We start from the raw sequence: 12,673 nt of genomic DNA, 5'->3' as shown, positions 1-12,673 counted from the left end.
TGATTTTGGAAGGATTGAGCATTTGAAAATTCTCTTAACTCAAATGAGGGGTACTAAAGATCAGAGACATAAAAACAAATCTGCTTTTATTCTACACATATAGTTTTTACATAAGAAACATAAATAAGGAATAAATGTATATATAAAAGAAACACTTTATAAAAACTATAAGCTGAGAAAATGATGAGTTTACTAGTACTGGGGGATGAAGGGATTGAGAGCAGCTCTGTGGAGAAGGATTTGGGAGTATTGGGGGTTGAAAAACCAGACATGACCTGTCAGACCAGAATGCCAATTGTATCCTGGGCTGCATCCAAAGGAAGCATTGGAGCAGGTTCAGGGAGGGAATTCTGTCCCTCTGCTCTGCCCCTGAGACCTCACCTGGGGTACTGAGTGCAGCTCTGGACTCCTCAGCACAGGAAAGACTTGGACCTGCTGGAGTGAGCTCAGAGCAGGGCTGCAAAAATTACCAGAGGACTGGAAGATGTCTCCTGTGGAGAGAGGCTGAGAGGGTTGGGGTTTTCAGCATGGAGAAGGCTCTGGGAAGGTCTTACTGCAGCCACTCAGAACCTACAGGAGGCTTTACAAGAAAGATGGGGACAGTTTTTAGTAGGGCCTGTTGAGGTAGGACAAAGGGCAACAGTTTTAAACTAAAAGAGTGTAGATTTAGACCAGATGTTAGGAAGAAGTCTTCACAATGAGGGTGATGAGGCATTGGAACAGATTGCCCAGAGAAGCTGTGACTGCCCATCCCTACAAATGCTCAAGGCCTGGTTGGATGGGGACCTGAGCAGCTGGGTTCAGTGGAAGGTGTCCTTGCCCAGTGGTAGGAGGGATGGATTAGATGACCTTTAAAGGTCCCTTCCAAATGAAAGTATTCTATAATTCCATTATTTTAGGTCTTAGAGAAAGAGAATGCATGACTAAAGACTTTCAGCTAACCATTTGAATACTGGCACCGCACTGCTACTCCCAAGCCTTCTGAAATGTTGTAATAATATCAAAATATACTGACATTTAACAGCAGCATACCAACAATTCCCCCAACTACTCTTTTAAATGCTTCTGTGTTAAAAGAATGTGGGGTGATTAAATAATCACCTCCATTAACAAATGTTGTTAAAGCCTTCTTTGATACCAAAGGACTACAAAGTGAATTATCACCCTCACATACATACTCTGCATTTTTCCAAATGTTGGAACAGAATTACATTGAGTAGTGTTAAACACACAAGTCCACACAAAAAACTTCCATGATATCCATGAATAGCTGGTGCTCTGGCTGATATCTCAGCAAGGAAAATATGAAGTGCAGCAGGAGATTCTGGAGACTGACTGATACTCTACTGGTCCAGTGCTGCTCTCCACAAAGGCTGAGGTAAATGGGTATGGAAGACCTCAAAAGCTGAATTTCTTTGTTTTTGTGAGGGACTAAGTGGAATATTTATCTGAGAAAGTTTAGGTTTCTTTCCTAAGTTATCCCTCCTTGGAAATGAGGTTCTTGCAATTGTATCTTGAACCCTCAATTGTCCACCTTGCAAAATGCAGAGGAGAAACCTGACAAGGCTGAATGTGTAAGGCACACCAAACTCTTCAGTCAGCTAAATGAAATGTGAAGAGCTCTCTCAAAGACAAAATCTTGTTTTTTATGCTTGAATTATGTAGAGAAAGATAGCAATAAAGGGCTGTTATGAAAAACTACAACTATATTAAATTGCAATTTATATTACTAACCTGTTATATCTAAACACTATTTTAGATTGAAGCTACAGAAGTTGATCAAGGCAGTAAGATCAAAGAATAGTCTTTGCAATCACATTGTGCTTCACTGAATACTGCAGCAGTACATTTTACTTTAAAAGTTCATTTTGTTTTAGTCATGTAATTTGTAATAACCAAACCTGACGTGTCTAAATATTCTTATCAATTTCCTTATAATTAAACTGCTAAAAAAATAATGAGACTGCTATTCTCTAATTGAGTTCCATTTGTCTGGTCTTGCAGATTTGTACCATATTTGAACCTATTTAATGAGTAGGGAGAAAACACGTTGGAAATATTAAATTAACAAAATGCCTAATGAAGATGTATATCAAATAGTTAATACCAACTAATGTTTCTCTGATGTCCTGCAAAATACTCCTCGGTAAATCAAGTTCTTATTTGTACAATTACCCACTTATCAATACATTACTTCTCATTTGAAGCCTTCATTTAACAGGGTACTCCAGAGTTCCAGCACTGTGTTGATCATTCACTGTGGAAAGTTGCTGCTCCAGGCCCCTCTATGTGGACCTTGTAGGCCCTTGAAGGTAATTTGCACCTAACATTTTAGAGCATTTACTCTGCAATACTTTATATTGGGGCAACACAGCTGTGTTTAGTTTCCTAACATTGGATCTGCCTCAGAGCTATGCTGTGTGCTTTACTTAAGCCACATTCATTGTTTATTATTGCCTCAACTGTAATAAAATAACAGCTATATTCCTGATATATATATGGAGTATGAGGTTATCTAGTTTTACAGCAGCTCCTGCTAGTACCTTTATATAGTTCCAGAAATGTTATTCTGTGCTTTCATACATTCAATACTTTTTGGTGGAATGCAACAAAATACTCTGCTTCTTATAGCAGTACTGTCACATAGTGCAGCTGTGTGTGATTCTGTACCACTTTGTACCAGGACAAATAATGATCCAAGGTGTAAAACACATAATGATCACAGACTAAGTGCTCAGAACTACTGCAGCTTTTTGCTGCTTTCTCCTGCTTCAGTTCTTTAAACATTTAGCTTTTCAGTAATGAGACTTTATCATTGTAAGAGGCAATTATTTTCCATTACTCACACTGTAATGCAGCTGCTGACTCGTATATCTGGTCATTTTGGAACTATTTTTAAGTACTATATCACACACCTGCAGGTTGTCAGCCACTATTGCCATGAACTGTACAGCCTACATGATTATTCAGAATTCTAGGAAGGAATATATATAATAGATTTGCTCTTTTTCCATGGTGGTACTAGAGAACATGCTGGAAGTGCTTATGTCTTGGTTAAATGTTTTCCTTGATAAGTTCTAAGAGCCTTTGGTAATGATACCTTAAATTTCAACTCTACTCAAAGAAAATTTAGTATTCAAGGCCCCTGAGAAAATACTGGGAGTTTAGACTTACTGGTGAGAAACAAGAGTTCCAGGTTGCTGTATCATCATCACTGCTGATACTTAGGCTGACATTGCAGCAATTGATCTGTGTGGCACTCAGCCCCTGGGAAATCCCAGCATCCCATAATTCTTCATTTTGTTGTCTCTTCATGCTGGCCAGCATCTGTAGTTCAGATGGACTCAGTCTATTTGACTGGTACTTTTTCCTGTCGTACTCCTGTGAAATAAAATGGAAAAGTCAACAATCTAGACAGGATCACCAAACAGAATAGATGAATGAAACCCAGAGAGACCTTGGAGAATCTCTCAGAGAATCTTCAAAAAGCTTCAATACTGAAAGAAAAAACAAAATATTTACTAGAAAAATTTAGTTAACAGATTTCTGTTAATCTATGAAGATCAAGCATATTGATAAACAGTTACAGGAAGGAAGAACACCACAAGCACTGTAATGAACTGCAGTTCTGATCTAGGGTGTTTGGTGAAGTTGCAGTTGCACTGCAGTTAAAAATAGAAGATAAAAGCAGGCCTTAAGAAGTTCAAAAATCCATCAGCTATTAAATGCAAATCTTGAATTAAAGCCAATCCCACAGTTACCCCAGAATCATCAACACCATCATCAATGTAACATTTAGTTATTGGTCAAGGACAGCATAAAATTTCTCTGGAAAGCCATGTCAACACTAAATTTCAAAGGTTATTGTGGCAGTTTGCTAGTGTATGAATTTTCAAGTAAACTTCAATGTCTTTTCACTTCAAATCCACTGGTGGAATTGTTAATATAACCCTAACTTGATCCACAGGCCAAAAGCTGCAAACACATACTAACCATTTTGCAGTTGATACTTAAGCCTCACTCAAAACCTTAAGATAAAATAGTTTAAAGTCACCCAAGCTGCTGCTGGCACTATCTTTGTTTAAAGAACACCTCCTTTAAGAAAAGCTTTCCCCTTTTTAAAGGGTCCACATAGATTGCTCTCTCACAAAGGAACAAGTCTAATACTTGAGACATTTAGTTTTGGTTCTAAATGCAAGTACAAAGCATTTCTGCTGGCAAAGTGAATCCAGGCAGTGAGCAGGACTTGAATAGATTTAGATCACTGGAGTATTGGCCAGTGGGCTGTGAGACCCTGTATAACACCATCCCAAAGAGGGACAGAGCTTTGATTCTAGTGAAGAGAATGGAGCTTTTAGACCAGGAATGTATCACATTCGTGGCAGAAGGGAGGATCTCAGACTCTTTTGCTGTGAGAAGGCACTGGGTAACTGAAGACCTCAAGAACACACACAAGTCAGCAGGACAAGTACATGAACACTGACAACTTCTCTTGCTATGAAAGGTGGTGTGTAACGTTTTAGTGTATCTTTGAGTGGTATAGAAGTCACCTTACACCAGAATTCATAGTGAAATTTTACCTCCTTTGCTTTCTTCCTATGTATATAAGATACAAAGTACAAGAAGATGAGAGAAGATACAAAGCATAAGATGACAGAAGCAGTTTGCACAGTTACCATTCCTTTTTTACAAACCTCGCTAATGAAGTCCAAGCTTAATTCCTGAATGTTGTGATGACTGCTACCATTTTTAATCCTAAAATAATGTGAGATGTTTTCTCCAGACCCTTTCTGAATGCCTCTTACTAGCTCAGGGACTATTAGTCATTTGTTCACCTCACCCAAAGCTCTTTGTTGTGCTTGGGGAGCCTGCTTTGCTCTAATGTATCGATTTTCTACCAGACCTGCAGCTGCTGTAACTTTTATTGATCTTATTGAACATGCTGATTTCTTGTTAATTTTCCTATATTTAAACCTTCTGTAGTTATTTATTATAAGAGAAGCTTTGGCTTATCTTTCTTCCTTCATATAATTGGTATGCAGTCATTAAACTGACAGAATGAACTGGTGCTCTGCAGAATAAAAGCACTAACTATTGAAAGAACTTTTTTTCTCATGCTCTTTTTAATAAAAGTACAAAAAATTGCCCAAACTTGCTTTTTTCCTTTACATCTATAAAGAAAGATGCATAGATTTGTGGAATTATTACAGCAAAATTCTAAACATCTGCTGTTCCCCTCCCCAGCTTGTTTCAAATTGTCATTCTGTTTTCTTTTCCTCTAATGGTCTCACTCTGAAAATATCACACTCAGGAAGGAAAAGAGATGCTATGACCATTTTCTGTGTTAAACATCCCCTAAAATAAACTAATGAAGGAGAAATAGTTTGGAATATTTATTCTTCAAGTTTAGATGACTGCTACCAAAAAGCCTCTTCAAAAATTTTATATTGTCTTTGTTGGTTTTCAAAGAGAGAATTTGAAAACTGAATTTGAAATTAAGTTAACTTTGTAATTTAGGAGAATCTTTTGATGTAAGAAGTAATTTTCCAATACTCCTAAATTTTTCTAAAATTAATATTTCATTTAGTAATTAAAAGCTTATCTTGTCTATTTGAATATCCTTTCCTTACAATAAAGTATTTTTATTAAGCACTTAAAACTTTTGCTAGATTGCTAAAACCTGTTGTTTAAAGGATTTTTTTTTCATATATAATGACATTTGCATTCTTCTAGGTTCAAATGATTTATTCAGAATTGTTTGAATGTAGTTGTACGTGTGGAAAACTTTAATTACCAGCTATCTACATGCTTGCAATATTTCCCAGAGGGCTATACTTCTTTCTTAATTAAAAATATTTGAACTTAATAATAGAGAACTCTATTAAAACATGAATAAAACATTGCAAGAAACCAGGTCCTTAAAGCATATTAAGCAGCAGGCAAATCAATTGCAGAGGACTTGGTTAAGCACTTTTTTTCCTTTACTGGTCCCTTGTATGAGCACAAAAAGAAATGTCAAAGAAGTCCAAGGAAGGGCTTCCCTAAAATTTTAAGACTTGATCAAGTGTAAGATCTGCCAGATACTTTAATCTCATCTTTTGTAGCAATAAAACAAAATCTGTAGCTTATGAGTTTCTATACATTAATAATAGGATTTGTTCTTGAAAAAAATACAAGGAACAAATTATATGTGCAATACATTTACAGTTACAACTGCAGTATGGTAATAACCTTATTGTTTAAATTAGTAATCAACTACTGCAATACACCCAGAGAGGCCACATTTAGCTGTGTTCTACAGGACAAAGTTGATGACTGCATTAAACACAGATAATATCTTTAAGGAAAGTAATACATGTATAATTTCATTTATTATGGACAAATAGGTTATGGTTATGATAAGTAATAAACCTAATTGAACTGTAACTGGAGCAATTTTCTAAAACTTGAAAGTATCAGGAAACAAGGAATACATTTAATTGCAAAGATGTAAGTAGCTATTGGAAAAAAGAAGGATTAAATTTCTATAAACTATAATAGGAGGGTAAGGGAATGAAAAATATAAACAAAATTTATCATACGCATTCACTGCATATTGCCATCTCTAAGAAAAAGAGAATCAGATTATTGGTATCAACTGGGGCTTTTCCTATCACTGAAAATTACAGAAACATTATCTTCTTTCCAAATAGAAATGAACCCATGCATTGCTTTCTTCCACATTTTCTACATCACTAGTGGCAATTCTAATGTCTTTTCCAGATCATAAATACATAGAACATATGCTGCTATTAAAAGGATTTTCTTTGCTTTTTAATTTTTTTGCTTTTCATAGTCTTTAAAATCAGCAGCCACTGATACTTCTCATGATAATAAAGTCCCAGCACTGCTTCTGATTTTCACTTGCACTGCTGTGTTTCATTCCCCTTGCTTCCCCCTAATCTCCTTCTTTCCCAAAGGAAACCAGTCTCCACAACCTTCATGGAAAAGGATGTTCTGTTTTTATCAGGAAAAGTGCAGGGCCTTCACCAATCCAATAAACTACTTCCAGCATACAGGAAGAGATTTCCAGAATCCCCAGTGTGAAAGACAACCTCACAGCACTGAGACACCTAAACCCTGACCAACACTAAAAGAGACTCATTTCACAAAAAGGAATCTGTGCCAGGGCAGGATGAGCATTTCCCCATCAAGGACACCCAGAAAAGCTGAGAGCCCCTGCAAAAGAGAAGAGTCTATTCTTTTTTCCCAGAGGTGTGCAATACCTGGGGACCAATGATATGATAAGAAATTCAAGATATATCCAAGATATTAGAAAACAAATCCCATGCTTACAATAATGATCATGAGTTCAATTCAACATCCTTGGGTAAAATTATCTAAAACAATTGACAAAACAGCAATCCTGGGACTCAGTAGCATACCACTCCTAAACCTGTAAAAGACACACCTGGCAAGGGAATCTGATATACAGCCATGAGTTAGGAAGTGGCACAGGAAAGAATATTAAGTAAAAAAAAAATCATTGTTTTTTATAACAAAGAGAAGAATAAGAAAGCACCAGGAATGAGACAATGTATTAAAAAAAATGAAGATACATTTTTTTCCCCACAAATAGCAATTAAAGTTTGAAATTCACTGTCACAAGGCAAAGGCCATATAGATGCAAAAAGCAAACACACAAATCTTTGGGAAAAAACCTCCAGCACCAGTTATTCACCACCTTTCCTGAAGAAAAGGCTAAGCTAAGGCCTGCTGGAAGGAAGCATGCAGGGCCCTGCTGCTGAGGTACCCCGGGTGCTTTCCCTGTCCTTGCCCTGTTACTCTCCCCGGCTATTTAGGGCTGCCTGGCTGCTGGCTCCAGGCACATCATTCATCATTGCTCAGGGCTGACACAGAGAGACCATGAAGTACCCAAATGAACACTCCTGCTGTGGGCATTTGTTAACACAGCAATTTAAAATCTGCCAATTTTCCTCTGTAACCTTTCAGCCCCAAACTATTTTCTAAATAATTTATTTCCAAAATGTGAGTTGCTCAGTGACACATCTTTTTATCTACAAACCTTTGTGATTTCTGTTATATTTGGAGTGTGATTTTGTGTTCCACAAACCCCTACAAAATCAACTTTCAACAGAATGAGCACAGCAAATGCAGTTATGATGAAGCCAGAATATATCAGAATGGAAGATATACTATTAATCACTTCATGCAAATGGGTATATCTAATATAGCTCTCTACACAATCTAGTAATTCAATTTCAAAGTAAAAATCACTTACACAAGTCTGTGCTGTCAGACATGAATTTCCATTTGAAACTTTCTTGAGAGATGTTTTACTGACAGATCTTTCGAATTGATCTGAAACTCCTTCATATCTTTCAGTTTCTTCAGATACATTTCTAATTACTCTAAAGGATTTGGATTTACTTTGAATTGGAGAAAGAGAAAGGATAGGCTTTAAACTTCTCTGAAAGCTAATAGATTCTGTTTTTGTCATAGTAGAACTCTGTGGTTTTGATAAGATGGCCTCTTCGAAGTTATATTTGCTGTGTTCCTTATTCTTCCAGTATTCATTTCCCTGTGACATCTTATTTAATGGGATCTCTTTATAAACTGCTGAATCAGGTGTTCCTTGTCTACTGTGGCTGTTCTCAATGTTCTCAGCACTCTGGATGAGTTCACTGTTGTCATCCTAAATTTAGGAAACAAAGCAAGAGTGGTTGGTTCCCTCTCATCATTACACAGTTCAGTTTTACATAACCTTAACACTTCAAAATCTCTCTTTAATCTCTGCATCCTGTTTCTAAATTTACAAGGATTCTGAAAAACAGCTGCTTTTCCTGGCAAATACACTGACTACACCATAAACATATTCTTACATCTGAAGCTGATTACACTTTTCAAAATGTCAGGTCAGATTTTGAATGCTGGTAACATCCAAGACCTGTGTCTTACCTGACATTTATAATTTCAATAGAATTTATTACAGCTGTAAACCAAAACTAAGCAATGTGTCCATGATGGTGTCTTTCCATTGAATTATTAATATTCCATATTTTCACGCTGCATCTTCAACTTAAATGTAGAAGCAGTAACTCCTGCTGAGATCACTTTGCTCTGCTCTGGTAGTCATATGGTACTGGATATCATATTCATTACCATTTCAATACAATTTAAGAATTTTAGAGGTTAGTTTATTAACCTTATATCCATGCTTCTAACAAAGTCTCTGCAAAACATCCCATGTATCAAATGTATTATGTTCACTCATACCCCATCTCAACAGCAATCAGCAGGATGGAACAGATGAAAAGGGAAATAATGCAGGAGTGCATCTAGTGTTAGTTAGCCTCAGTGTTCTTATTTGCAAGAAAGAAAGGATGAGAGCAGCCTCATGCTCATCTCATGATCTGCTCCTCTGCCCTATGCTCCCACAGAGGATGTCAGGCAGTATCACCTGCAGTGCCTCTCACAGCTGAGGTGCAATCCTGCTGCACATGAAAGGGATCCAAGATTGTTACTGACTTCAGTGAGTCCAGGATTACACAGCATGAAATGTATGTTCAAGAAGATAATCCCTCAGTTTTATTAATGGTACACATTTTGGAAATTTATAGTTTGATTCCCTCCGTTATTTTGTAAAACAGTTAAATTCAGCCCATCTTGCTATTATGCAACTCAGTTACATTTTATTTCTCTGTTGTGAGCTGCAGGTTCAAGTGCTAAGAAACAGATTTTATAGTTAGAAGTGAAATATATTAGAATGTTCATAAAAGTAGAAACTTTAGCAGTTACTGTAATGACATAATGAAATTATTGCATACATTGACAATTCAGCAAATTTCTATATAGTATCAAATTATATTAGATAGGTATACTAAAAAATTGTTTTCTTTCATTAATTTCATTGCTGGAAGATTTCCACATTACAAAGGAATTAAAGTTGGTGATGCTCAGACAGAATATGCAGCAGAAATACCAATAATCAAGTGACATTCAAAAGCTGGAATTTTGTAATTCACTTTCAACAATGTCAATGAGCAAAACCAGTCTCCATTTGCAGTTTTAAAAAACACAATGAAGTCTTATTAACTAAAGTCTTGAGCAACCATAAAGGACTTGGATCTCACTCATATCTATGATGCAGTGTTTTGGTTTTTTTTTTGTTTTTTTTTTGTTTTTTTTTTTTTTTTTGTAGTAATGATGCACAGTTCTGACATCTCTCTGTTAGCATAGGGGCTGACAGAGTTAGGTTTCTTTTGTCAACTTGTTACACCGGGTACACCTGCTCTGAGTCCTGTATCTGGTTAGACACAGCAACCTGACAGAGACAAATCTACCTGTTGGTATATGGGGAAAAGATGATTTATCCTCTTTGTCTGCCTTGAAGACAGAATCTCATCCTAGGAGTTTGAGGATGAGGAGTGCTTTATCAAGAGTTACATGCACAAAGTGGCCTACCTCCTCACTGCTGTCAGTTCCTTCAAAGCTATCTTCAGTTTTGGTTTGCTCATCTTCTCCGTTACTGTCGGGCTCCAACTCCAATGGGGAAATGGAACTTTCTGGGGATATATTGGGAGATGTTCCATAAGGAGCTGATCGAGGTTTGGATGAAAATGTGAAAACCTCTTTCTTACTCCTTTGGTGATCAGCTGTTTCCCTTTTGGGAGGTTCAACAGAGGCATTCTGGGCTGAGGGTAAATTACAGCAGGCTGAACTTCCAGTAGCTTCAAAGTGCTCCTTCCTATCCCACTGAATGCTCTCAGTGAACCTCTCTGGAAACACCCATGTATCTGAAACACACAATTTCAATGCCAAAATATGTAAATTGTCAGCTACTCTGATCATTCTCATTTTCTCAGAAAGTTGTACAGCAAAGTAAGTTTCTCTAATACAGAAATATTTTGCCTATTAAAGAAGAATAAAAGTGATGAGGATGCAATGAAAAAAGATCAGGTTGCTTTCAAAGTGCAAAGGTAATAAAATTTCTAAACAGAGCTCAAAAAGTATACAGGCTTTGGTACAGGACATGAAAACCTGCCATTTGCAAACCTGAAACTGTTTAGCCATCAAGATTTGAAACCCACGACTGAATTTTATTCTGGGAAAGCATGTTTTTATTTAATATGGCCATTGATCTTTTTCTAAAGGCATTTTTTGCATCTGACATTTAAAAAATAATCACACATTGGTGGAAAGTTCATAATATTACAGTCTGCTTCTTCTTTAATGCTGAAATTCCACACTTTTACATTCAGAACTTATGGTTTAAATCTCAATTTCAAACTACTGTTCTGATAAAAAAGTGTGACATGAAAAATGTATAAAGATATCTGTTTCACCAGGTTTCCCTGAATACAGCCACAACTAATCTGACAATTTTAAAACAAACAATAAACTACAGAAATGGATTTAAAGATTGAGTGCACCAGATACACATGAAAAGACCATTTTTATGTTCTTATTGTTAACTTATATTTTACTGTTTGGAATGATGGTATAGAAAAAAATGTCAATTTGATTGATTACAACCAATCTCAAATAGCATCTAAGAAAAGGAGAATTGCTCAAGTATGCAATACTCCCTCATCTTCATTAAAGGTAGTGTGGTGTGGATTATTCACTAGATATTGAAACTTTCCAGCTCCATAAAACAAAGTTACCATCAACCATATTAAAAAAACTCAATGAAAAAATACTAAAAATGCAATAATAAAGTAGCATTGCAATAATAAAATGCTTGCCACCACAGAAGACAGTAAGTTTAGAAGGGTATTTTGTGCTTTACAGTGATATTTTACTTTTAGTTTTGTTAGAATTACCACTTCAGGCACATTCAGCAGCTTGGGAGGAGTGAGAGGGTGGGAGAAAATCTGAATCACCATAAATAAAGGCAAAAGAAAGAAAACTGAGATGCCAGGAGAAACAGCTGTCTTCTTACTGGGTTGCTGTGATTTTTCCAGTTTACTGAAGACAGACAGTAAAGCTACCAAACTCCAGTTAATATCCAGGAACCAGGGGAAGGTTGAGATTTGATGTATCTTGTATGACCATGGCTCGCACCTTCTTGTTCCAGAAAAAAGCATTTTTCAATCTCTTCATGAAGACCATCTTTAGTAAGAACCCCCAAGGCTTTTCAAGTAAACTTATTCTATTAGACAATTGCTCTGGTTTAAAACAATGTAGTAGATTCTGCTTTTAATTATTTTAAGCCTTGAAAGCTGAACATGCAAGTGATTCCATTTATTTTATAAGTATTTTGGACTAGTTCCGTCAAGAGCATCAAGAAATAAGTGAGACTACTCAAAACTTTTAGGAAACACCCTTCAATGAATAAACCAAATGACTTTTAGTTCTGTATCTATAACTACAGGTTCTTCAAAGGAGGGTGTTGGAGCAGAATTCTCCAGTCTACTATCATTCAAGATTGTGTCATGCTCCTCTGACAAAACAATTTTATAGGCAATTGGAATTACATGTGAAGGGTAGTACACAAATAAACCAACTGAAATCATAAGAGAAAACACAGTCATGAACATTTCACAGATTTTATGCTTTTATATCTATATAAGCTACCTTTATTAAGCTACCATTTCCCCAGTAAAAATGAAATGAGAAGAGGGATATTTTCATGAGCTTTTCAAGTGAGGCTGAACACAGTATTTGGATG

General features: G+C 36.3%; 1 protein-coding gene across 2 annotated transcripts in view; it reads right to left on the bottom strand.

Moving 5' to 3' along the window:
* The window catches only part of CFAP20DC (CFAP20 domain containing), a 67,529-nt gene that overhangs the window by 21,668 nt on the left and 33,188 nt on the right, over positions 1-12,673 (bottom strand). For both annotated transcript variants that reach the window (XM_066557919.1, XM_066557920.1), the window contains exons 13-15: positions 10,465-10,796; positions 8,282-8,695; positions 3,175-3,381 (exon numbers count right to left, since the gene is read on the bottom strand). In XM_066557919.1, the coding sequence (XP_066414016.1) occupies positions 3,175-3,381; positions 8,282-8,695; positions 10,465-10,796 (953 nt within the window). The remainder of the gene's footprint in view (positions 1-3,174; positions 3,382-8,281; positions 8,696-10,464; positions 10,797-12,673) is intronic.

This window comes from Molothrus aeneus, chromosome 12 (assembly GCF_037042795.1).
Source record: "Molothrus aeneus isolate 106 chromosome 12, BPBGC_Maene_1.0, whole genome shotgun sequence".
In the NCBI taxonomy this organism is placed as follows: Eukaryota; Metazoa; Chordata; class Aves; order Passeriformes; family Icteridae; genus Molothrus; species Molothrus aeneus.
Note: the sequence above shows the minus strand (reverse complement) of the source record. Positions and strands in the feature narration are given on the sequence as shown.